This window comes from Monopterus albus, unplaced genomic scaffold (assembly GCF_001952655.1).
Source record: "Monopterus albus unplaced genomic scaffold, M_albus_1.0 scaffold203.1, whole genome shotgun sequence".
In the NCBI taxonomy this organism is placed as follows: Eukaryota; Metazoa; Chordata; class Actinopteri; order Synbranchiformes; family Synbranchidae; genus Monopterus; species Monopterus albus.
The window spans coordinates 240282-268209 of NW_018128083.1; the positions used below are offsets into that span (position 1 = coordinate 240282).

At 41.1% G+C, this 27928-nt stretch overlaps 1 protein-coding gene and 1 long non-coding RNA gene across 5 annotated transcripts in view; one reads left to right on the plus strand and one right to left on the minus strand.

The window, feature by feature from the left end:
- Positions 1 to 23577, minus strand: part of iqsec1b (IQ motif and Sec7 domain ArfGEF 1b) — a 248188-nt gene extending 224611 nt beyond the window's left edge. For 3 of the 4 annotated variants that reach the window (XM_020618268.1, XM_020618269.1, XM_020618267.1), the window contains exon 1: positions 22956 to 23576. In XM_020618268.1, the coding sequence (XP_020473924.1) occupies positions 22956 to 23236 (281 nt within the window). In that variant the 5' untranslated portion in view covers positions 23237 to 23576. Of the gene's footprint in view, positions 1 to 22955 lie in introns of all 4 variants that reach the window. The other variant, XM_020618272.1, reaches the window with a different exon arrangement.
- Positions 23513 to 24646, plus strand: LOC109970598 (uncharacterized). The gene is made up of 2 exons (XR_002276435.1): positions 23513 to 23603; positions 24157 to 24646. It is a non-coding gene; the product is annotated as an uncharacterized LOC109970598 (long non-coding RNA).
- Positions 24647 to 27928: the final 3282 nt, after the last annotated feature.

The window sequence follows — 27928 nt, forward strand, 5'->3', positions numbered from 1 at the left end:
AAAAAATTTAAAATGAACATGTCAAAAAAAAAAAAAAAAAAATCATATTATCTGCTCAAATTAGTACTGCAAGATTTAATTTTTACTGTACCAAGAAGCAGAATTTGTGCTGCACCCACAGCACAGAATGAGAATAATACATCTGTGGGGAATTGATAGGGTTGCTGATCAATACCACGGAATCAACAATTAACCTCCAGTCCCCATAGCCCGCTAAAATATTCAACTTGTCACCGACAGTTAGGCAGCAGCTTATAAGCCTTTTTCTCAAGCTCAAACAATGAACTGACACAGGCCAAGTACTTTGCATGGTAAAATACACAGAGTATCTCCTCGTTATATGTAATGTGGTCCTGTAAAGCTTGTAGTCATTCCTTATAGTGCTCCAGAGGTCATATATTACACTACCAAACATGCCCAATCCTTTCAGCCTGTCATCAAACAGCAAATGGAACATACTGGAGACCAGGTCATGCAAACACCTCAAAGAGGCTTGTCAGAGTAGAAGGCAGTGCAGCTGGAATCTCAGCCCTCTTTATACCCTGCAGATACATCTGTCTCTTCTCTGCCAGACCAGCAGTAAAGGACCCAGAGGGGTTTTGTTTACTGATCCACAATGGACCTGGTTGTCAGGGGACATGTTGGCAGCTTGCTGAGCCATTCTACAGCAGAGAGCCATGACCAGCTCCAGCTGAGGACATCTCTGACACATTTGCAACATGGTTACAAGCCAAACAGCCTTGTTGCAAAGATTCAAATGACAGCAAGCTTTTGTTAATAGTAGGGGTGTGCGTCTCTTCCTCTCACACAATTCAATAGGTATCTCGATACATGGGCCGGCCATGTATTAGATACGAGAATGATACTGCAAAATCTGTAATGATGCAATACATTACAATTCATAGTGATTTCAATTCAATTCTACAGACATTCAATTTTTATTTAGCTTTTTTTGAAAGACCTTTTTGAAAAGTATCTGTTTAGGGTATAAAATTAAAAGAGTTACTGTTACTATTTGAAGCAGCAAAAGCCAAATATATAAAACATTTATACTCTTTTTAACAATAGTAAACAATGGGCACTGGTGAACGGTAAACCTCCAGCTGCTGTTTCACTTTATCAAACAGAGCTGGAGTGCATTTTTCACTTAAATCTTGCCAACATGTTATTGTGTGCTTCAGCTTCAGAATCACTGTCATTTGTCAAATCCTACATTTTTAACAATACAGGTGTGTGTCTTCGCAAATGAAATAGTTTTTAGCTTCAGTCACTGAATTCAACCCAACCAGGTGGGATTCTCAGATGATATGCTCTAAAAGTAGCTTCTAGCAACACTAGCACTGTTACTTGCCTCAAGTTGACTGCTTCCACAGCAAACTGTACTGTTTCCATTGGATCAACAATGTGTCACCTTCGTAACATTTCTACTTCCAAGGTCGGTGGTACTTTCAGTATAGGCTAACTTCCAGTATAGGCTACTCGACACAAGCCCTGCATGTTCTGCATTCTGAGGTAGCTGCTAAAACTAGCACTGTTTAATCCTGCAGAAATGTGTACTGTGCGTGCCATTAAGAAAGGTGTTTGAATTCCAGCAGGAGATGGTGCATAAATCTGACACTTGTATCGATTTTCCGATTCGTATCAGTTTATCTTTACACCCCTATTTAATACATATGCACACTCTCAGCTAGTCATTTATACAGTGTATTTATTGCTAAAGTGAGATGTATTCACCCCTAAACACCACTGCAATGGAATGGCAATAATGAGCTTAATGACTGCGCAAGTCAGAATATAATGTATGCAAGTGTACAGGCCAGTGTTTGTGTTCCTGCTAGTGCCCGGTCAAAGGTCAAGGTCAAAGGTCAAAGTATTTATTTGTTACATGCACAGTTAGGAAACGTGTTTCCCTGTACAATGAAATTCTTACTTTGCCGTCCACATGAATGCCACAAAATACAAATGAAATACAAAGTAGATAAATAAGTAACACTAAATCTAAGGCACTTTAAGCAGCAAATGCAGCAATATAATAAAAATATATAAGAATATAATAAGAGAATGTATGCTGCATGGGATCAGCATGTGCAGCAGTCAACCGTCAATATGCAATTATGCATGTGCAAACTGAGAACGTAAACAGTACAGGTCGTCAGTACATGACGTATTTCCTGGTAATAAACACCTGTCAGCTTTTTAGGAGTCTGATGGCAGAGGGAAAGAAAGAGTTTTTCAGTCTAGAGGTCCTGCATTTCACACTTCTGAGCCTCCAGCCGGAGGTTGGGTTTATGAACAGTCTGTGCTGGGGGTGGGTGGGGTCTTTGAGGATGGAGGCAGCTTTCCTATGCACCCTGCGGTGGTAAATGCTCTGCAGAGAGGGCAGTGGAGTCCTGGTGATCTTCTCTGCAGTCTTTACCACTCTCTGCAGGCACTTGCGGTCCATAGCAGTAGTGCTGCCATACCAGACAGCGATGCAGCTGGTCAAGATGCGCTCGATGATGTAGCTGTAGAAGTTGCAAAGGATCCTAGGCAACATGCCAAACCTCCTCAGCCTCCTCAGGAAGTACAGCCGCCGTTGGGCCTGCTTGACCAGCTGTGTGGTGTTAAGTGTGCAAGTGAGGTCCTCACTGATGTGGACGCCCAAGTACTTGAAGCTGCTCACCCTCTCCACTTCGAGCACCCGGATGAACAGTGGCCGATGAGTTCTCCTCTTCTTCCTCATGTCCACTATCATCTCCTTCGTCTTGTCCATGTTGAGGCTGAGATTATTGTCCTTGCACCATGACACCAGACCAGCCACCTCCCTCCTGTAGGTTGCTTCATCCCCGGCAGTGATGCAACCTATCACTTCGGTGTCGTCCGCCAACTTTAGGATGATGTTGTATTTGTGGGAGGCGACACAGTCGTGGGTGAACAGGGTGTAGAGGATGGGACTGAGGACACATCCCTATGGGGTGCCAGTGTTCGTAACAATGCTGGCTGAGATCCTATTGCCAATCCTGACAGTCTGGGGCCTTCCAGTCAGAAAGTCCAGGAGCCAGTCACAGAGGGTGAGGTGCAGACCCAGTGTGGTTATGACAATAATAGCACATTCTATCTTCCACAACGACCAGACAATGTTTATAATAAATCAATACAAGATTATAGTGAAACAAATGTTTGAGCTCTTAATTGTCAGCAAAATCCAAGCAAAAACATGTTTAACACTGTTAACAATATACGTACGTAAGTGTGTGAACAGAGTTCAGTGTTTTGAACTGCCTGGCAGCAGTGGACAAATGCTACGACTTTAAAGGATAAGGCTGCTCATTTTCTATATTAACAGTATTTTCATCACTCCCCAGACAGAGACTAAAGTGGACAATGAATTGCCTCTACTCACAGTTAGTGTGTCAGTCCTGGATTAGTTTCTTCGGTTGTGCCATAGAGCTCCATTGTTGTTCAAAAACAATTAAAAACATGTCAGTGAAACACACCACTGCACTGGGTGACATTTCTTCATCAGCAAACCCCAGACCTCAGCACAAGGAGCTAACAGAATGTAAACAAAGATGAGCACTTGTGCAAGATCTCACGCATGAACAGTTGACTCTGACTCCTACTAACGTCTCTACCAGTGTCAGGAAATTAACGAATTGGCGCCTTTGAGCCAATATAGTTGTGTCTGGGGTTTTGTAATGAAAAAAATGTGTCACCAGTGCAGCAGCATGTTTCCCTGTTGTGTTTTTAATAATTCTGGAACAACAACGGATGAATATTGCACAGATGAACAAGCTATCCGGGACTGAGAGCTGACAGACATTAACCATGACATGAGTAAAGGGACTTCATTGTCGGTTTTAGTCTCTTTACATAGAATACTGAAAATAGTATTAACATAGAAAATGACCAGCCTTATCCTTCACGTGGATTAATATGAAGCTGCTCCAAAACAGATTGATATTGTATCTTTTTTTATTTGAATTACTTTGAGGTTTCTATGGCAATGTCACAACTGTGACGTTAGACAGTAAACACCATATGCATAAACTGTTTTGCCAAGTATTTCAAAAATACAAGGAATGTGACTCCAGCCCAATGACCCCCGGTGTGCACAACATAAAAATAAAATAAATAAATACAAAATATATACAAGCTAAAAAAAAAAAAAACTGAGTGGCTGTTCATCAGTGGAATAGTCCGGGGGAAGAAACTGTCTCTGTGTCTGGTTGTCTTGGTGCACAGTGACATGTCTGTCCAGTTTGTGTCCAGGATGTACTAAGTGGTCCACAGAAATCTTCGTCACCCTCCTTTTGACCCATAAGGTGTACAGGTCCTCCATGTAGGGCAGGCTGGCACCGATGATTTTCTCTGCAGTCCTGACTGTCCACTGGAGTCTGTTCCTGTCCTGTTTGGTTGCCGAGTCAAACCCAACAGAGATGGAAGAGCAGAGAACATTCATTCATTCATTCATTTTCTACCGCTTAGTCCCTGAACGGGGTCACGGGTGGGGCCGGAGCCAATCCCGGCCGGCAATCGGGCGAAGGCGTGGTACATCCTGGACAGGTCGCCAATCCATCGCAGGGCTAACACATAGACGAACAACCACACATACACGCACGCACTCCTATGGGCAATTTAGAGACACCAATCAACCTAAGCTGCATGTCTTTGGTCAGTGGGAGGAAGCCGGAGCACCCGGAGAGAACCCACGCAAGCACGGGGAGAACATGCAAACTCCACACAGAAAGGTCCCGGGTGGGGCCCGAACCCGGAACCTTCTTGCTGTGAGGCAACAGCGCTAACCACTGTGCCACCGTGCTGCCCCAGCAAGAGCAGAGAACAGACTCGATGATTCCCTATAGAACTGAATCAGCAGCTCCTGGGGCAGATTGAACATCCTGAGCTGACGCAAGAAGTGCATCCTCTGCTGTGCCTTTTTAATGATGGCACTGATGTTGGTTGTCCACTTCAAGTCCCAAGAAATTGTGGAGCCCAGGAACTTGTAGGACTCCATCACAAATAGTGCTGCTGAGTATGGTGGGAGTGGAGATGGGGTGGAGGAGCGCTTCCTAAAATCCACTGTCATTTACACTGTCTTCTGTGTGTTCAGCTCCAGGTTGTTATGACCACAGCAGAGGGTCAACCCATCTGTAGGCAGACTTGTCTCTGTCTTGAATGAGGCCGATGACTGTTGTGTCATCTGCAAACTTCAGGATTTTTACAGAAGGGTCTCCTGAGGTGCAGTCATTGGAATAAAGGGAGAAGAACAGCAAGGAGAGCACACATCCCTGGGGGGCACCAGTGCTGATAGTACGGGTGCTGAATGTGGTTTTCCCCAGCTGCTTCCTGTCCGTCAGAAAGCTGGTGATTTAGCTGCAGAAATGCACTGCCATTCTATAGTTTTTATAAAAGGCAAAATGCAATGTGTTAACACTGATCCTACTGCTCATTACAGTTTAATTAAGTTCATTAAAACACACCTTCCATAATTGGGTGGTCAGTGGAAGGAGCACTTTGAGGAACTCCTGAACCTGTCTAACATGTCCTTCAAGGAGGAAGAAGAGGTGGAAGACTCGGGGCAAGGCACCAGGAGTGGATGAGATTTGCAGTGAGATCCTGAAGGCTCTGGAGAGTTGGGCCATTGACCAATGGAACAGTGAACAATGGGTCAACTCTTTACCCTTGCAAGGTTACTGGAGGGATCCTGGGAGTCTGCTCACCCAATCTACATGGGTTTTGTGGACTTGGATAAGGCCTACAACCCTTGTGGGATCTTGTGGGGAGTATGGGGCACTAGGGCCATTGGTACAAGCCATCCGGTCCCTGTATAGCTGAAGTGAGAGTTGTGTCAATATATTTGGCAAAAGGTCAAACACTTTCCCAGTTGGTGTTGGCCTTTGTCACTGATCCTGTTTGTAATTTTCATGGGCAGGATCTCAAGCCACAGCCAGGAGGAAGAACATGTTTAGGTTAGGGACCTCAGAACTGCATCTTTGCTCTTTGCCAATGATGTGGTTTTGTTGGCTTCATCAGTCCATGACTTCCATCATGCACTGGGGTGGTTTGTAGCTGAGTGTGAAGCGGTGGGGTTTAGAGTTAGCACCTCCAAGTCTGAGGCCATGGCGCTCTGCTGGAAAATGAGGGACTGCTCCCTCTGAGTTGGGAATAAGTTGTTGTCCCAAGTGAAGGAGTTTAAGTATCTCAGGGTCTTGTTCACTAGTGAAGGTAAAATCGAGTGTGAGATTGACAGGTGGATAGGGGCAGTGGAATCTGCAGTAATGCGGAAGATGTACCAGACTGTCGTGGTGACAAAGGAGCTGAGCCAAAAGGCAAAGCGCTCGATTTACCAGTCAGTCTACTCTCCAACCCTCACCTATAGTCACAAGCTGTCGGTAGTGACCAAAAGAATAAGACCTCGAATAAAGGCAGATGAAATGAATTTCCTTCGTAAGGTGGACAGACTTACGCTTAGAAATAGGGTGCAGAGTTCAGACATCCCTCTGCTCCTTCACATCAAAAGGAGTCAGTTGAGGTGGTTTGGGTATCTTACCAAAATGCCTCTAAGGTGCCTCCCTTTGGAGGTCTCCCAAGCAAGTCCAACTGGTAGGAGGCCCTCAGGCAGACCCAGAACATGCTGGAGAGAATACATATCTCATCTGGCCTGGGAACTCCTCAGAATCCCGCCAGAGAAGCTGGAACAGGTCGCTGGGGAGAGGGACATCTAGGCTACCTTGCTGAACCTCCTGCCACTGTGACCTGACCCCGGATAAGTGGATGATAATGGATGGATGGATTAAAACACACAAATCAACAGTGTCTATGAAATAATATTCATCAGCAATAGTAAAAGTTAATAGTTAATGGTAACATTGCCATGCCCCATTCTGAGCAGTTTTTACTAGGGAATTCGTTTTCACTTTTTTTTTTTGTGAATGTCTCACTACCTGATGCTGCATCACACTTTACAATGACAACCAGCACATTCAAAAATAAAATTTCTTCTGAACAACAAAATTTAGACAACCTCATCCTCAGCCAGAGCATCGTTCCCACCTCCTTTAAGACCACAACCATTGTCCCCCTTCTCAAGAAGAGCCCGGTCACCTGCCTGAACGACTACAGGCCAGTGGCACTCACCCCAATCATTATGAAGTGTTTTGAGAGAGTGATGCTAGCCCACATCCAGAGCAGTATACCGGACCCCCTGGACCCCCTGCAGTATGCCTACCGGCCCAACAGACGCCATCGCGGCTGCCCTCCGCTATTCCATTTCTCACCTGGAAAATGGAGACTCTTACATCAGGATACTCTTCATTGACTACACCTCCACCTTCAATACAGTTATCCCCCACAGACTCACCCACAAACTGTCCACACTAGGTCTGCACCCCACCCTCTGTGACCGGCTCCTGGACTCTCTGACTGGAAGGCCCCAGACTATTAGGATTGGCAATAGGACTTCAGCCAGCATTATCCCGAATATTGGCACCCCATAGGGATGTGTCCTCAGTCCCATCCTCTACACCCTGTTCACCCATGACTGTGTCGCCTCCCACAAGGACAACATTATCCTAAAGTTTGCAGATGACACCGCAGTGATAGGTCGCATCACTGGCAAGGATGAAGCAGCCTACAGGAGGGAGGTGGCCAGTCCGGTGTCATGGTGTGAGGACAATAATTTCACCCTCAACACGGACAAGGTGAAGGAGATGATAGTGGACACGAGGTAGGAGAGGAGATCTCATCAGACACTGTTCATCCGGGGGCTCAAAGTGGAGAGGGTGAGCAGCTTCAAATACCTGGGCATCCATATCAGTGAGGACCTCACCTGGACACAACACCACACAGCTGGTCAAGCAGGCCCAACGGTGGCTGTACTTCCTGAGGAGGCTGAGGAGGTTTGGGATGTCACCTGGGATCCTTTGCAGAGCAACTTGACCAGCTGCATCATTGTCTGGTATGGCAGCACTAATGCTATGGACCGCAAGTGCCTGCAGCATTTACCACCACATGGTGCGCAGGAAAGCTGCCTCCATCCTCAAGGACCTCAACCACGCCCAGCATATACTGTTCATACCCCTACCCTCCGGTCAGAAGCTCAAAAGTGTGAAATGCAGGACCTCTAGACTGAAAAACTCTTTCTTTCCCTCTGCCATCAGACTCCTAAACGGCTGACTCAGGATCTACCTCATGTAATTCCATCTGTACTGTTTACATACTCATTTTGCACATGCATACTGTAATTGCACACTCACTGCTGAGTATTTGCACTTCATGGCTCCCACGTAGCATATATTCTCTCTGTATTATATTGTGTTCTTGTATTTTTATTTGCTTTCTTCACTTGCTGCTTTAAAGTGCCTTAGATTTGTGTTACAGCCTATTTAGATTTGTTATTGCTCATCTACCTTCTATTTCACTTGTTTTGTGTGGCATTCATGTAGACGGCAAAGTAAGAATTTCATTTTACAGGGAAACACGTTTCCTAACTGTGCATATGACAAATAAACACTTTGACCTTGAATTGTCTTAATCTACAGTTTGGTCATATATTGAGAAATAATCTATTTCTAAAATCACTGTGACTAAGGCTCCAATGTTAGTAAAATGACTATGTCATACAGAATATCCCAGACACTACTGTATCTTCTTGTACATGAAGTAACAACAATGAATCATCTTGTTACCGTGGTCTGGTATTAATGAACATTTGTTCACTTGTATCCAATTGAAAAATTATGCAAATCTCCATTGTTGCATCATTGACATTTTCCAATCCACACAGGCACAACCACCTGAGTAGGTTCTAACAGCAGTGCACACAAGGTTGCTGGTGTGTAATTATGTGGCCAAAGTGAAGAGTGCTCAGCAATCACAGACAGCTCTTGATTCAGCAGTCAACCCTCACCTGGTGACATGACCTTTGGTTAGGTATCAAGAGAACGAAATAAAATCACATACAAGCAGTGGAACTCATGGCTGGGTGACTCACTCTAGTTGGCAGGGTGAGAAGTGCAGCAATAAGGCCCTCAGTATTAAATTGTGTTTCTTCAAATTCACTGCAACCCCCATTTTGAGGTGTTCTTCATAGAACCTGTTGGGGGGGTTCTTTCAATTGGCAGAAGGGAAAAATGTTAAAAAGTCCATCCTGACTTTGTGTAAGTGGTTTGAAAATGGATGGCACCGTATGACTCTACAGCAATAATGATGCATCATTTTAATGAAAATCTTTAAAGCCATACTATTCGTGGGAAGGTTAGAGAGATGGCCCATTACTTTGGTGCAGACTCACTCAACAACTACTGAGTGGATTAGCATCACATTTGGTACAGATATTCATGTTCTCCAGAGGATGAACCTTAAGGAGTTTACCAGTCCTCTGATTTTTCATTTAGCACCTCCAGTGGGCCAGAGTTTTAACATATCCAGTGAAATACTATATGTTGCCAGGTATTAAGAGTGATTTGCACAAAATATGTTATGCACTCATGATGTCCGCAAAATGAATTGGTTAAATCCCTTACTTTTCCTGTAGTACCATCAGTGGATCATACTCTCAATATGTACTGACAAAATACCTTTCTACTGAAAAACTTTCTTTCATTTAACATAACCAGCCCACTTTTCAAATGCGGTTGAGTTGAAGGTCATAGAAACTGTATATAACATACAGTAAACTCTCAAATAACAGACCAGTAATAGAGCAAAGCATGCCATCAGTGGTCAGGTCACTCTTTTGCTGTATGTCTGCTGACACACCAGTGATCTGAAAGCTATGCTGTCACTTACCACCATTTCTGCTGTTGCTCATATAGTATTTCAAAAGCCCCATGTATTGTATACTACTACAACCAACTGTAGGCTCTCATTCTATGTCTCCCTAGACCGGACGTTATAATAGTCCATTTTAAAACATTGTTAAATGGCAATGTTTGTCAGCACAGTGTGTCAGTCCTATTGACACTGGCATTGCACTCAATCATGTACATAATGTGCAAACATGCACTTTTGGTTTTCAGGTAATGTAAGTACATGCGTGCCGTGAGCACCTTATTAGTTCCAAGAATTCGCACTGTTGTGTATTTGTCATTATAAACAGTGATTTTTTTTCTTTCTAATTCTGAGTAATTACCAGGAAATAGCTAAATGAAATTTCTGATGTGTAATTAGGAAACTGTATTCAGAAGTACTCTTGAATTCTGCATTCATTTTAGAAATCATATCACACATGACGCACCCAGGTTTAAAACTGGCAAATGCCCTCCAAGTGATGCAGATATCTATGAACAAACCAAATCAGATTTTTTTTCCTATCTGATCTGGGCCACTTCAATATGTGGTCTGATTCATACGTGATCATCCCATGAGCATGTGCATATTTTGCACAGGGTCATCAGTCAGTGCCGGCACTTCACAGATTGGTACAGAAAACACATGGAGGAGAACAACAACAGCGACGAAGGTCAATGAAAAAATGTGGCCATTTTATTTTATTTTTTGGGCATTCACAGAGAAGCTGGAAAGAGCATACAGTATCATAACTAAGAAGCTTTTGAGGAGAGTGCATGATTTTGCCATCACAAAACAAAGTTGTTGTTATTCATGTACACACCAGGCTCACATTTCAGTTAAATCTACGCGTGCATGGCAGTTTAGGACAAGTCAGATACAACTCACTTTCAAACATGAATGTGAAACATCAACGCAGAACGATAAGATCTAGCAAAAGGAACAGAACATTAAGGCCTGCAATATGAATGTACTAATGTAGCCTATGTATCAGCCCTGTGATAAAGTAGCAACCTTTGCAGGGTGTACCCCACCTCTCAGCCATCAGTTGGCCCCCATCCCAGTGGATGGATGAATGGAGGCTGGTATTATGTTTGAAATACAGTATTTGATTAAAAAAATAAGTAAGGAACGTTTAGTATTAAGTGGTTATACAGCACAGCAGATCAATATCCAGGCCCAGAGTCCTGCATTAGGTCGGGTACCTGCAAAAAATGCTGTGTCACGGGTAAAAAACATGTTTATATTAATTCACGAGTACAGACAACAGGCATGGGTAAAAAAATTAATTAAATGTGGGCAGGTAGTGAATGAAATAAACATAATTTAAATTAAAAATAAATAAAGGTGCAGCTTCTTTTAAACACCTAATCCAGCATAATTTTATTGAGCCTATATAACCGATGTATTTATTGTGAAGGTCTATGATATAACTTTTGACCCCTCAACTCACATCCAGCTAATAAGGACGTCACTCAGACATAAACATAGACCAGGCGTGACTGTGTCAAACTAGATGAGCTAAAAGTGAACACAGCCAGTGGTGAATAGAAAATTGTGGACAGCACATCATCGAAGGCCAAGTCGGACATATGGGAGAAATTCAGTGTGGTTGCAGACAGTGAGAACAGCATTATCAGCGGCTTTGCTGCTTGTATATAGTGCCTAAAAGTGTTAGAATTTATAGCCATAAGCTAAGCACTCTCTCACTACGGGTACAGCTGCAGAGCCCAGGTGCCGAGCCCATCGACAGATACTTTAAGCTACACAGTCACTTACTTTAAAATCTATTTTAATTATGAGTACAGGTCAGGTCGCGGGTCTTATATTAAGGGGCCGGGTCGGTAACTCTGAGTAACAGGTTGGGCCTGATATGGAGTTTTGCAGGTGCAGGCTTTCAAAACTGGACTCATATAGAACTCTGTCCAGGTCTATACCTAAAACTGATTTATTTTTTGTTTGATACTCAAAGACTTAAAGAAGCCGGTGTCATTTAAGGCACTATTTACCAAAAACTCAACCTGTGATAGAGTCTGAGAAAACCCACAGGATCCCACTGAAACTTGGGTGGAAAATCTTCGCCTCCAGAACAGCTCTAGTTTTCAGTCTGCTGGATGATGTGAAATGAAATGGAACTCATCTCTCTCTGCTATCAGCTCCATGGCCTTCAGGATGGTTTGGCCCTAAGTAAGATCTGTGTAGATATTACAAATATTTGGGTCATTTTAACTATGAACAACATTTGCAAAGCATTTACTGTTTCATAAGCAGGTAATGCATTACTTAAATATGAATATATTCCAAGGCCACAGAGTCAGCATCTCCTTTAGAAAGAAAAAGAGAGAATATTTGTTCACTTTGAATCTCAACATGTGGCTTCACAAGATAACAGCTCTCCTGGGTTGTTGGGTTTCATGAAGATTACTTTGATGCTTGATCTCAACATAAAACAGCAAACTTAAAAAAACTGAAAAACAAAAACTCCCATCTTGTATAAAGGGCTGAATTACAAATATGTGATAATTAGAATAAATGAAATAAAAGGCAGATTTTTACAGACTTATTTTATAGAAGATATGACATTTGTAGGACTAGGAGAGAAGTGGGTGAATCTGAACTGTTTTTGACAAAAGACCACCATGGCCACCAATGGCCAAAAGGTTAAAGAAACAAGCTTGTGACTAGAAGGTGCATTCTAAGGATCAGCAGGATTAACTTGGACAAGTCAAAAGCAGCCCCACCCTCATCAATACCACTGTGGTACCCTTGAGCAAGGCCCTTAAGGCCAACTGCTCAGTGGTCAGAAGGTCAGATTGAAGCTGCACTGGGCAGTTTCTAGCCATGAATGTGTGGAAATGTGTGGATGTGATGAATGTGTTCTTGGAAAAGAGAACTCCCCTCTCAATGAAACTGCCCTGAGCAAAGAAAGGTAAAAAAAAAAAAAAAAAAAAAAAAAAAAAAAAAAAAAAAAAAAATCTGTCAAACCACCATTAGACCAATCCTCCACAACACACATTTTATCTTTGGTAAATGTTAATGTAAATTAGTGTTGTGCCACTATAAATATATCTTCATTTAACTGTATTTTGTGTTGCAGCTCGGGGAACAAACCTTATAAAGTATGTATTTACAGTATAACACCCTATTTCCACCTGGTATTGCCATGTGATTTGTGTCTGGACATCTTGATAATGGCATTCACTCAGAGGTCTTTGAATTCACGCCTGGGATAAATGAGTGTCCTTGTTATCTCAATTTTGCCTGCACTGGGGGCTGCATTGTGGGTTAATCTCAAAAAGCAAACAGTACATGTGAGGTCAACAGAAGTGATGCAGGATCCTCTCATGGGACCACCACAAGGTGAGGATACCCCTCAGCTCCATTCTCCTTAAGAGATGCTGATATGGGGGCCATTTGCATTTTGCATTGCAAATTTACATTTACATTCAATTTACACCTGCATTAACATGCATTTTATTATTCAACTAAGATATCTAAACACAAATCACAAGTTAATATCAAGTGGAACGCTATCCAAACATCCACACATCACAGAGTGGTAGATACCAGGTACAAGGTTAGATTTGTCCTCACACTTACTGGTGGAGTTTTCTTCTCAATATTGTTCGTTCTCTAAAGCAATTGCTTCGCCGTGGTTCCCTCTTATCTGTCCCTTCAAGTGGTATTCTGTTCATCACATCATGTAATGTACACTTAGATGGAGCTTTGGATGAGAATAGGAGCACTTGATTTGAGGCAGCAGCTCTCCCTGCTTATGCAAACGTGGCAGAAGTACTGTATAGTCAAGGTATGATTCAAAATTGCAGTTTTTATTCAAGCAGCAATGCAATTCTACAGTCAGAGTGACACCAGAGGTGTTACAGTGCTATGATAGAAAAGATTCAACAAACAGGAGAGAAACTGCCATAAGGAGATCATGAAGCAAAGCGCTTACAAGAAAAAAAAATCTTGCAGTGAAAAGACAACAGTTGCACTGTCAAAGTCCAGAACAGTGGAAAACAAAAATGCTAATTTGTCTCCCAGGAGAAGTGAGGAAAGAAAAAGAGAAGAGGGAAAAATATCTGTAAATGTCCATCTTAACAGCCCCAGCATCCATTCATCACTCTGTAGGATTTTTCTCTTTTTGTTGTGTTTCCAACATGTGCATATTATGATCCCACTACAACCTTAACATGAACATCAACACATGCTGTCCTCCCTGAAAACTGACAAGGCGGCAGTTGAAACTGCAATTCCAGGTTGTCCCACAATGAGCCTTTAGGTTCACTATGATATAATAGATGAGTGGCAGTCAGGCCAGTATAAAAGACAGTTCCTGCAGCTGACTTCAGTCCATGACAGAAAAAAATATTATCATATGGTCTCAAATGCACAGTGGTGCCAGGGAGAAGACAGTTTAAGTGCATATTTTATTCCTACTTTCTTGTAATTTTTTTAAGTGCCTCTCTAGAAATTTTAGCCAGTAAGCATTGTCCAGCACCATGTCTGAGATCAGGCTCAGGGCAGTCTTTGTTAGGCCTCACCAACAATACAAACATGTACAAACACAACCAAAGACAGGCCTTAAAGGAGGCTCTGAAAAGTTTGTAGCTTGCTCCTTCACTGAGGGCAGTAGCTATAGGCAGCTTGTGTATAAAACTACTACACTGGAATTCAGTGGTAACACAGGTTCATGGCAAAAATGTATAAAAAGTCATCAAACCACCCCATCATCACAATCCTCTGTCCATTTGTGGATGCTGTTTATTGAAAACACACTATTTCCAACAAATGTTTGAATGCCGCATGTGTTACATTACCTTTTAATCACACCTTTTGCAGCCTAAACTCACACTGACACACATTTGAATTACGGTCACAACATGGACACTAACACTCAATGCCCCGGGCAAGCCCTCAGACCTGTTACTTTGTGCTCCAGTTGAAATCCTTAATTAATAAAATAATCACTAAATTCATGTTTTATGATTATAATAATCAGTTATACATTTCAGGAATTTTTAAAGATACAAACACCAGTGTTTTCTAGTTTCAGCTTCACAATGGTGCCACTTTCTGCAGTGCAGTGTCAAACTCAGTATATTTGAGTTTTGGATCAATGACTGGGAAATTACAGGCATTTTTCACAACTTTCTGATGGGCTAGCAACAAAATCATTCATCCACTAAATACACAGAAATGATTAGAAACCACAAAAACAAGAAGAAGAATCTAGAGCTGTCAGGGAAATACCATCTGTAATTTTACAACCAAGTTCAGTTTCATTTCTGTCACAGCGCTGTGTCATTCAAGACACTGTCCAACAGTTACATGATGTAAAATACTACTCAAATAATATTATAACCAGCTCACTTTAATTTATTACTGAGCTTTTACAGCAACCATGCGATAAATCTGCTGACTGGAGTGTGAAGTAATCATTTTTGGTGCTAAAGCACCATCAAAGGCAGCAGTGCACCAATTAAAAAAGACAGCTGAAGGCTAAAGCTAAAGCTGCAGATAATAAAGGTTTTTTAAAAGTCTTTAAATGTTTTTAATGCATTCAATTTGTTTGTGGGGCTTTAAAGGTGCACACAGTATATATGGTGAAAAATGTGACTGTTTACAAGGTCAAGACCTTGGTATGTTTAAAATAATGCCTCGTACAGAGGATCAACAGGATTTTGGCAAGAGTTCAAGAAAACAATTGTAATTTGCAGAGATCCACTCAAGAAACCATGTTCCATACTCTTACACTGCCACAGATTACGATGAAGATGGATGTGTAACCCATATTTTAACTGGCATAGTGCAGACATAGTAACTTCTCCAGCCTTACAACACTTCTCGCTAATGTTTAACAGACATGCAACATGTGGAGTTTGTTTTGTTTTTTTGTTGTTTTTTTTTATGTGCACATGTCATGCTTTTCCTTGTTTCCTGACGTATCTACAATGTTTCAACAGTGGGTTATCATCTTAGACATGACCAAAAGTTAAAAAAAATGAGGTGTCTGTATGTTCTAGTATTTCTATGCAGAAGCAACTGTTTATACAGGTCTCGCAAAACCTCGCTCATGAGACTTTTTTCCCAGCAATGTAAAGTCCTATGTGATAGTTTAAGGATTTCCTTAATTTCAGAAAATCTGTAAACTTCTGCATGAGACTTTACATAACTGGAAAAAAGGTCTCGCCAGTGAGAGTTTGTGAGACACGTATAAGTTATACAGGTCTCGCAAAACCTCGCTCATGAGACTTTTTTCCCAGCAATGTAAAGTCCTATGTGATAGTTTAAGGATTTCCTTAATTTCAGAAAATCTGTAAACTTCTGCATGAGACTTTACATAACTGGAAAAAAGGTCTCGCCAGTGAGAGTTTGTGAGACACGTATAAGCCAAGCTGCTTCTGCCTAAAAGCTCAACAAAATACATATACCTCATTTTTTTGAGTTTTCAGTCACATTTAACATAATTAATCATTATAAAATTGTAGATAAATCAAAAAACACAGAAAAGCATGTCATGGGCTCTTTAAGTGTTTTACTTCCGCAATATATGTATGACTTCATTCAAACTATCCCCTTTCCCCCTTTTAAAGAAGGATAACACATAGTACATTTCAGGCAGTGGCTGGATAGAGGTAAAGAGGACTGCCCTCAGTGGAAAAAAAAAAGGTGGGGGTGTACGATCAAAGTGGTTGACTAAAATCAATGAGTTGTTTGCTTTTCATTAGTTCAAATCACCACAGTGGAAAGGATGCACAGATGTTTCCGCAAAGTGACAGCTAACAAATATAAATATTTAGTATTCAGTTATTTTTTTGAATAAGTTCCTGATTTTTAAGAAGGATATTAAAGGAGTACTCCACCAATGTGTCATTGCACTCCTGTCACATTGTCAAAATCACAATGAGCAGTTTTTTTTCTTATGGATGGAAATCGATGCAGCAGAACCAGAAATACTGTCTTTTTTTATTCCACACATTCTTCATCCTTGTCAAAAACCTGGCATCCATTACTTAAAATGCAATTCAACCATTTGACAGTTTGGTTAGAGATTCAGGTGTGTTAAACTACTGCTAATGTATTCTTGAGCCACTGGCCTCTAGCAGGAATAATTCTTAGTAGAATTGTAGAACAGGTGTCACCAGTTAAGTTCAACCATCACCCAGCATCTTTCAGCATTGTCCAGTGGGACGCCAGTATAGTTTTACAGGGGCAGTAGAGACACAATCCTATTTGTTACCTTCACCAAGGAGGTACTGTTTTTACTGGCATTTGTTGTTTGTTTGTTCACAGTGTAACTCAAAATAATCATAATGATCACCTTTATTTGGCCAAGGAATTTGTTTCCGGTACAGAACCGCCATGTCTAATGCCATATTTACTGTAATGCCTTACAGTGTTTGTCATCAGGTCTACCACACACCCAAGTATGATCTGGATCCAGGTAATATTATGGATGTGGTGATCCAGAATGTTTACATTTATAGAGCTCATGGAAAACTCGTTACTATGAAACAACAAATATTACAGTATTACAAACTAAGATTGAGCTGAAACTCTGCTGATTCAGCAGGGTGTCAATGAATTTGATGGATCTTCAAAATTTACTGAGCTAGATCCTGAAGAAAATCACCATTACTGAAATGTTTTTTTTTATAACTTTCAAACTAATAATGATATCAACGGCCGTGTTTGGACTTGGTATTAAAATGCATCTCAGTGATCTGAACACAAGTGGACAGCCGAGACATATCACCGTTGTATACATGCATCTCCAAGGTGTCTAGCTGACCACTTGTGTTCAGATTTCATTACTACTGCGACACTTTTGCTTAAATATCGAATGGCCACTGGTACAATTATTATTTCAAGTCTGTTACCAAACAAGTGCCAGAAGTCTCCCAAACCAAAGAAGAAGAAGACAAGAGTCAGATTTGTACAAGGATGTATTGTGAAAGCTTTCATTAATGGATGTGTATCTGACATTTCTCTGCATTTTTTCCTTTATTTTGAGCACTGGCATGCTCTCACCAGAACACGCACCACATCCTGGATTGATGACATTTTTTCCTTAAACGGCCTTGTCGGAGACGCATCAGGACACATTACTACACTACAGAAGATAAGTGGTGAAACACATCCCAGGACAACTGGTTTCACTGATTGGATCACAATCCTTCTTGGTGGTTCTTTACACTTGTATTCTGCGCTGTCTACTTGTGATCCGATCTCCCAGGACACATTTTAAAACAAAGTCTTTCCTGGGTCGGTATGATTCCAAATGCCTGGGGTAGATTTTCAAGGAACCACATTATGAGGGTCAAACAATCATGGGAATATTGTTTTCCAGTGTAATGGCATTGTGTGTTCTCTGAGATCTGTCTAATTGTCAGCCTTTTGTTTAAGGTATTTAATATTTTATTGTTGAGAATTTTATTTCATTGAAGTCATGAACCTACAGAGAATCATGTGCATCTCCCCTCAGCTTTACTGAATTTACAGGGTGCAAACAACTCTCAGTGAATTATAATGTTGTTCTGTTAGTGTAGATTTAGGAATAAAACAGCTTTTTAAAACTGTGTGTTTTTAGGGTTGTGTTTGAGGTTAAATGGCATTGTTTCCATTAGTTAGAAACACAATTGACTGGTTATCCACACTGAGTATAAAGTGACCCGTTTCCTTTATGGTTGAATGAATGTACAGCACTATTGCCTTTGGATAAACATGTATCAATACATCCTGTCCATTAGACTGGAACTTATTTGTGTTTGAGATGCAAATCAGTGATTGTCATGAGCTGTTACAGAGTGTTGTTTACTTGGATTTACAAAGCTGTGAGTTTTAAGTATATTTGTGAAAAATTATACAAATGTTTTGATGCAAACTATAAAATAAAAGGGAATTTTCAGGTGTCACTTCAGGGGCCAAAACAGGACACAGCACATTTGTTATTATGACATGTATTATACAAGAAAATATGTTTTTAATTTTAAATGATATCAGATTGTCACTAACAGACAATAAAGTCATAATGAGCATTTCCTGTTCATTTAGAGATTCATTAAAGTTTCAGTCTCTTATCATGATCTCACACTGGAGGCAAATTAAAACCTCATATGAAAAAGTTTGGTATAATAGGAAAAACCAGCTTGAAATTAAAAGGAGATTCAGTTTTCATTTAATGGTACAGTGGATTTTGTGTTGTTGCTTGCGCTTACTGTGTAACTGTGTCTTCCTTCACTTTGGAATTAGCAGCGCATCAATTTCTCATTAGCATCTGCCTTCCAGATTTTGTGATAAATCACCAGATTCCTCACCTTCTGATCTGCAGTTTGTATTGACAGTTCATATAAATGAACAGATCTCTTTTATCTCTGACACCCCCCATGAATATTTTTCTCCAAAATGCATTCTCTTTTTGAAAGTTTATTTATTCTTCTCATCTTCAGTATTTAAATGGCAGCCTGTCAAGACCACCCTCTGGCTTCAAAATTCACAGCTTTCTATTTCTGCTGTGGTTTTAAATGCATCACAAACAGTACATATTTCACACCTTGCCCACAGCAACTATGGCATATGTGCTTAGTCATAAAGTCAAAACTTAGTTATATTCCCAACCAATTTTCATATGACCTCTGGCAGTGCTCATTTTTTGACTCATGTTTCTCTGCACATGTTGTGCTGCTGACCAGCAAGCTGCTATTTCCTGCAGCACTGCACACATGTAAAGACATCAAATGGATGAAGCCTTGAGTCTGCGTCTGAAAAATAAATTCCCTGAGGAACAGCTTTTGGAATGGATGTTTCATACAAGGATTTTTGTTCATTATTGTGATGTTTGTAATGTGCTGCCTGAGCATGAAGTGCTAGGTTCAGCTACTGTACTGTACAGCATATGTTCCACAAAACCCACTTTATGAGCTGTGAGGTGTCACAGAAAATCTCTGCTCTGAAGATGTCACATGGATGAATAAAGGATGGATAAAAGAAAAAAAGGATACTAAAACGTACAGTATAATTCTACAAAAACTGGACCTGCCTATTCCTACTGGCCACAGTGCAGAACTACTGGAAAGGTTTGAGTTCAGTTTATTATAAATACTTCTTCCTTCTTACTGCAAAGCTGCTGCCTATAAAAGGCTGGATAACAAATTTATTCATTTAAAACAGTTTGCACGATCATTTGATTAACTAAGTTTGTGACTGAATCCGTCTACACCATCAGTACAGTACCATATCCTGCATTATTAATGATATCTATGGGCTCTGTGTTAAAATCCAGTTCACTGATAACAAGTTTATATTGTGCTCACAAGGCAAATTCTTCTGATTAAGGTTTAGTCACAATACCACAGATTTTATGACAGAGAAAACCTAGATTTGGGTAGTATTATTTCACTACTGCAGTGCATGGATTCAGGGTGCCTGGGCATAGAAAGAACCTGCTATGGTCTTGTATCTGTAGTGTAGAAGCAAGAAGGTACATACACAGTACACAGATGATGGGAGTTGGGTACCAGCTACTTATTGCCCTTGGCCACCTGATTTGTTAGTCCAGCCATGCCTGCATACCATTTGATTTTACTGACTCCAGTCTTCTTAAAACCATCTTTGTTGTTAATTGTTACAGCATGAAACTCTGTTATCCTGAACACAAACGATCGCAATGCAGACTGCAGACTGTCAAAAGAATGGCTTATACTGCATTGTTCAGGGCCACAGAGTTGCCAACCAACATACAGCCTAACCTTGATAAGAGCTGTGTGAGTTTGTGTGAGGTCAAAACTTGAACACTCAAATAAAGCACAGAGTAAACAAATAATAGCAGCCCTACCACGGTGGATTAGCTCATAAAGCAGAGTGTGGTGGGAACAACATGCTCCCACTCTAGCAAAACAGAAACACTGCTCTGAAATCTACTTGTATATCTGTGCAGCCTCCGCTAACTCACTTCACTGATTATCTGGAGCAACAGGGTGACCTGTATTGCTGCACGGTGATAGACTGACATTATACTGTGTGTGTGTGTCAGAGGGCCTGGGAGGAACAGAGCTCCCTCATTGGCTCTCCAGTCAAGGCCAGGACTGTATGCTGACTGTGGTCAGCACAAACTGAATAGCTGACGTGGCCCAGCTGTCAACAGAACTCAGGGGACAGGACTCCCTTTCAGCTGTGTGCAGAAGAAGTGCTTTAACTAAAATATATGCTTGATTTTTAACCACATGTGAGTGGAATTCAAATAGAAATCTCTGTGCTCTTCCACTCAGGTGTTAAAGGGCCAGACTAGGATGGACACAATCTCCCATCCTCCGCCTTGCGCTGATGACTATTTATAGCCCTGTGCAAACGATGAGTGAGCAAATATGATAATGATGTCACATTATAAAAAAAGGCCTAACATGCACTCAGCATAACTAAACAGAAAGAGGTCGCTGTAGATGCAGCTGTCCTGAGCAAAAATATATTTTCTGAAGGCAGTATTTTCAACAGAAGCAACAACGTGACTGGTGAAATCTGAAGTAGTGCTGGAATAATTAAATTATCTGTTAGATTGTAACGTACTTTATAGAGGCGGAAAGGCAGGAGAGAAAGAAACTGATGCACTAGCATTGCATGGGTAAACAGTCAGATGATAAACATCACTATCTATCCCTCTAATAGTTCTGGACTAGTGCAGGCAATGTTGCAAAGTGGAGATCTGGACAGTTTTATGGTTAAACTGGATTTACAGGATCTTTATGTTGTTTTCCATTTAATAAACTGAAGATTGATCTATGCTAGACTATTTGTCAGACCAAATTAGGCATTCAAACAAGTCACCCTGAATTGTGGGACATTTTAAGTGGCATTTAATAGAATAAATAACAAATAACCAACAAATAACTCTGTAAAGGAGATCATCCTTAGATGCAGCAGCAATCCCAATATTTAAGTCAATATCTATCTATGATCCTAGATTGTATTTTTGGTGCAAAGACATCTAAGGGTTGTAGCTGAAAAAAATGTATTTAAAAAATACAGGAAAATGCTCATCAAAATTTCCCAGAGCACAAGACAGCATTTTCAATTTGCTATTGAATTTAACCAACAGTCTAAAACTCAATGAGATTCAAAATGACATCTATATAAAGCAGAGAAAAGTAGCAAATCCACAAAGAAAAGAAGATGGAACCACATGACTTACAGTAGGCTACATTCCTGATCAGGGCTAACTAATATATCTTGGTATAACATAATATAATGTGACTTTATTAACAGTATATGGCTGTAAAATAATGTGTGAAGTCATAGTAAAATAAATAAATGAATAAATAATTCAGAAAATCATAGGGCAAGTAGGGACCTAAGAAATTAGCCATAAAGCAGTCTGGGCTTGGATGTGAATAAATAATTGACAATATCACAATGACGAATCCATGTGGCTCAAAAGCTTCCTAAAGCCCCTTAAATACATCACAAACGACACGCTTCCAACTCAAATATCTACAGTCTGCATGGATACCTCTATGTACCCATGTCTTATTAAACAATTAACTTGGTGAAACATTTCTGAATCATCTGTGATAGTAGCTCCAGGCAGCTCTGCAAGCCAACTGCGTCGTTTCAAATTAAAAGCCTAGAGTGCTGGAGAAAACGCTGTTGTCCACATCAACAGTTCATCACATTATTATTATTCTCTGGCAATGTTTTCAGAAAATCTCTACTAAATGACTGTTGGCCTAAGGCAGAATTCAACCAAGCACTAGACTAAAGATGTGTAAACGTGTGTGCAACGGACACCTCACGATCAAAACAACAACAAAGTCACAGCCAAAGATCCGGACTTTTAAGATTTCTTTCATAACATTCCTGGTGTTACATGTAGCCTGTGCGCCTAATGGGATTCATATTACGCAATACGGGTGTGAGGCGTGCGTAACGTGTGTGAGCCTGAAATAATTCTTTGCAATGTACAAATTACACGGATCATTAAAAAGCGGATCCATGACGAAGTGGCAGAGATAAGCGGGTATTTGCTTTGGTTTCGTGATTCTACCTGACAGAGAAGACATGAACACAGCCGCACATCGCTCCTCTCTCCAGCCGCGGAGCAAACAATTTGGTGCTAAAAAGGAGGAATATAAACTTTGACAGCGCCCTGTTCAGCCACGCCATGTGACACAGACTGACAGCCAACTTACTTTTCCTGCATGACATTCTCCTTGATGGCTCCCAGGGTGGAGTGGTTACCCTGCTGGAGTCTGCAGGTGGCCAGGTGTCGCTGGTGCTGATCTTTCAGACAGACGTTTTCCTTGCAAAGATCCGTCACCTGGAGCTCCAGCTCTTCAATCCGGACCCTCTGCCTCTCCAGCAACCCCTGTTGGGTCTCGATAATTTTATTCAGCTCCTTTAGATACTCCGCCGCTTTGCTGGGGTTCTCTGTCGGGTTCTCCATCTCGTAAAAGCCCCGTTGCCCATCCATGAAGGCGATATCTATACAAGCCGAAAAGCAGTCCTTTCCCTATCACACACAGCCTCAGTAGTAGTAACACTGAGCGCTGTTAAATCCAGAGACACTCCTCTGCTCCGACATGGCTGGTCTGTCGTGTAGTGGGAGCTTTGCTGTGAAGTTGGCCACGTTTGGTGCGCCGCTGTACGCCACGGCTTAGTCCACACGCTCTGCAATGCAACAGCCTAACTAACCTCCAGCCAGCCGCTCCGTGCACGGGAAAACCATTTAACTCTTTCAGGGCAGGAGGTTCAGCGCTCCGACTGCGTGTTCAGCCGACACACTCAGGCGTACTTTTTTTTTTGTACAGAACTGCGCGTGTACTGCGCGTACTCAACAGGTAGGTTGAGTTTCCGTTGCGCAAAAACACGTGCTTGGTCATTTGGCCAGCAATGTTCTTTTGTGCTAGTGTTAGCTCTGTGTTTGTTTATGGTCGAGCTGGTACTACTTCCACATCTCTGCACTAGCATGCAAACAACCGGTCGATGTTTGGAAATAGCCTGGTCAGTCAAGAAACAGAGACATAGGCTACTGGTTGATTATAATGAGCTTACAAAAGAGTTCTAGATAACCCAGGCCTATTTCTAAGACTATTAGAACTTGTTTCATGACCATCAAGCAAAATTCCATACAACAAAAATGATTAGTATTTGGTGTTGTAAAAAGCTCTGATTGGACAAAACACAACCACTGGCTGGTGTCAATTCTGTGTGGAAGCATTGTTTGTGTGGACCCTATGAATCACACCCTAAATTTTAATAACACAACTTAGACATTCTATTTTACAGGACATACACTATACTGATGATTATATCTTCAAGCACTCACAAAAATGTAAAGTTATGAATTTCAACCAGATTATGCAAATAGGCCTATTCTTTGTCCTCTTGCAGGGAAAGAAGAGGCAGATCATTCCTGCAGCACTACACCAATGCCTAAATTGTTCTTTAAATGTGCACAGCTGTACCACTGTTTAATGCTACTCAGACTTCAGTGAAGATGGACTACAGCCTACACATTAAACTGACTTCAGCATTAAAAATATTACTTTAAAAAGAAATCTTTCTAGAGGCAGTATGGGTATTTGAATGAGAGGACTCAGAAGAAAACAATCTATAAAATCAGTGAGATGTTTTCAAAGGACTGACTCCTTTTCATTTCCCTTTTCATGCTTGGACATAAATAATAAAGAAAGCTTGTGTGTTTTGGTGGCTCACAGGGTTAAAGTGCATACAACATGTTCAGAGTGCAAGTCATGAGCCATGACCTTTGTTAATATAAAGCCCTGTCTTGGCGGTTCACTGGTTCCACATCTTATGACTGATCATGTGAACATGTAGCAGCTGTTACCAGAACCCCCCGTGTCTCTCAGCGCTAAGACCCTTCATACCTGACCTTTGGCTAGTTAAATTGCTAGTCTGAATGCTGTTGCATACTGTGCAGCAGTGAGGACCACTGAGTGAGTCCCCGTCCACAGCATTAGCTTTTAAGAGCATTACAGGGCATCATGGTACACGTCCTCTTCTTTTCTCCAGAGTGACGCTGGCTGTAACAGTTTACCACTGTCACTGGTACAACATCCAAATATGATTTCAAAACTTGTCAGACTTTTTTCCAGAGAATACTTTCTTAAAACAACATCAACAAAATTAGATATTTTCACAGATTTATGATACTTTGTAGACTAAGTTATTAATTTGAAAATTAATTATCAGATGAGTCATAATTAAATAAAAATACAACTTTATATTTATTTTCTCTATAAAAAGCCCTAATTTCTAAGGTAAATGGGTTTTTTTTTATGTCACTTCCTGTTTTAAATCAGTTGCCAATGGCCACCAGTAATGACAGATACCCCCTTTTCAACCCAGGCAGTTGTAGGGCTGGTTCAGAGCAGTGGCTGATTTGGAACCAGTTCTTTGTGTCTGTGTGTCGACAGCCTAAGAACTGGCTGTGGGCACTGAAAACAGGTTCTAACTTGGTACCAGCCCTCTGCTGGTCTAGAACTAGGAACTGCTTACGTCAGGATTATCATGAGCAAAAACCAACTAAAACATTCTGACTGCCATCTTTAAAAAAACACAATAGTGTAGTCTTGCCTAAAAACATAAGCTTCATTGATGTGAAATCAAAGCAGCAGTGGACCATGGAGGAGACAAAATATTAGCTAGATAAAGGCTAAAGCTAACAAAGGCTAACATCTAACAGTCAGAGTTAATATGAATTAGTCTTGTTAGGTAATTATGTTTCTTCTCAGACATTATCACTGTCCATCAAAAATAGAACTCATGACGAACAGCACAAATGCATTGGCCCAGTCATGTTTAGATGCCAGTGTAGGCTTGCAATGCCAGGAGCAACACTACAAAGGGGAAACTGAAGTCCACCATTGTTGTTGTACTTGGCACTAGCATTGCTGGGACAGCAGAGGCATATTCAGACGTATAAAGTGACATAATTATGTGGCTCTGTGGTGGCTCTCTAGCCCATGGAAAAGCAAACAGGCTCTTAGAAGGCTTGCAAGTTGGACCAGCTCCAAAACTGCTCCAGCACCAGCTCGGAAGTAGTACTTATTTTGTGTTGGTTAAAAAAGGGTGAGCGTACTGACCACTTCTATATCACTGCATCAAGGGGTGAACTTTAATCACTGGAGGCCACTAAACAAAGGGTTTTTCTCTGGTGATATGTTACATTTTAAATGTGCTTTTTGTCAATTCACTGATTATTTTAATAACAGAAACAACATAAAAAATTTCAAACCAAAACTAAATATATAAATAAATTATCATGCACACATTTTGCCTTTGCGGATGGAGTATGGGACTGAATGAAATGATTTGCATGACATTGGTGGTTGTTTGGTTTTATAACAACAAAAATATCAAGGGACAAGGAGCTAAACTATAGTTTTTATATTTGTTTCTGTTTTGTCAGTGGTAAATGTGCATGGAAACAGTGGTGGAATAACACTGGAATAAAAGTTCTCAGCTGGACCTGAATCAGGGCAATTGCAAATATAGTATAGGGTCAAACATCTCCTTAGGCCACTAGCACAGCCCACACACTCCTCCATAATGGTCCTCCATACATCCTGTCATGGGTGAAATATAGCCGCTTCATCTTCTGTCTTTGGTGTGTGAAATCATTTCTGCGGATAATCTGGATAAATGACGTGTTCTCCTCAAATGTGTGGACTTTGTGAGACATTATGATGGCCCTTGGTTATCCTGACATGTACCTTACATCATGCAGTGTCACAGCCTATCTGCAGCACGCTCTATTCAGATAAGCATAGACAAGCAGACATAGCCATACATAATTCATATTGAATAAACTCACTGCCGCCACATCACTTGTCATATTATGAAGATAGGTTTGCTTTGTCTTAATGTTAATTAGGGGAAGGCAGTCATGAATGCACTGTAGGATAGACAATAGAATGCGATTAAGATTATACTGTACTTCAGGAGTTTTCCATTTTATTCAGGGAGAGTTGGTGAAATTCTCACTGTGTCTGAGTTGCTGTTAATGACATCAAGCTAAAAGCAGATTTCTGTGCTTTCTTTTTGCACACTGGGCCGTATTCACATAAGCAGCTGAAGAGGCAAACCACAGATGAAGCCTGTTATTATGCATGACGCTCTCACATGCTGTGTCTGGATGGTTTTTTTTCACACAGTGACTGCCCTCTAGTGGTTTACTGTGTTCAGAGCACAGTGAAGGGGGCTGGTGATGTTTCACAACTCTGAATTAATTTTCTAGCTGCATACCTGACTATTAAAGGGTTTCGAGCAATAAACCATCACAGTGTGCACTGCATTAAGGCACAGAATTAACCTAGTCTTGTCTGATAAATACAGACAACTAAAGGGATGATGAAGCTTGCTCACATTGTGCACTGAGAGATGCAATACAGAGGACTAAATCCTCTCTGCCATCACCTGCCAACCACTTTGATCCACCATATCTCAGTTGAGAATGATAATGTGCATAATTCACCAAAAAGATTCTGTGATCCTCTGCTTGTAGAAATCTTCAAAGTGTGGAAGACAGTAGTGGCAGAGTGCATTGTAGAAAAGGAAGTACACCCCCACCCCCTTTTCAGACGTTATATTTAGACACTCTGGCTTTTCTTTTGCCTTCTGATAAAATAGCTCCATCTTGCAGTGGTGCTGTACGGACAGCAAAATGCACATATAGGTTTCTGCTGCCTGCAGTTTTCATCTGATCCTGCGAGCTTTGACTCAGAATATTCAACTTTCTGTGAGAATGCAAGTTTCATCTCACAAAAGGTCAAAGATGAAAGAAAGACAGACTGAGGTGGCTAAAGTATTCACCTCATATTCCACCACAGATGCTACATGATAAAACAAAACCTGGCCTGAGTGGTGAACTGGAAAACACACATAGGAAGGTCTGTTATTCTTGCCAGCTCACAGCTTGTGATTCAGTTTGACTGCTGAGATCCTATCTATCTTCATGGTTTAAAATGCAGGGATGGCCTTTTTTCAAAACGGCAGTGGAGCGTTTCCTTCACTCACTGCAACAGCAACGTTGCTGCCAGAGAGGGGAGGATGCTTTATGTATCTAATGGCTGAGTTCAGATGTTTTTACTGCCTCAGATTAATTTTTCTGACCTCAGGTGGCTAGTTAGAATTTAATATC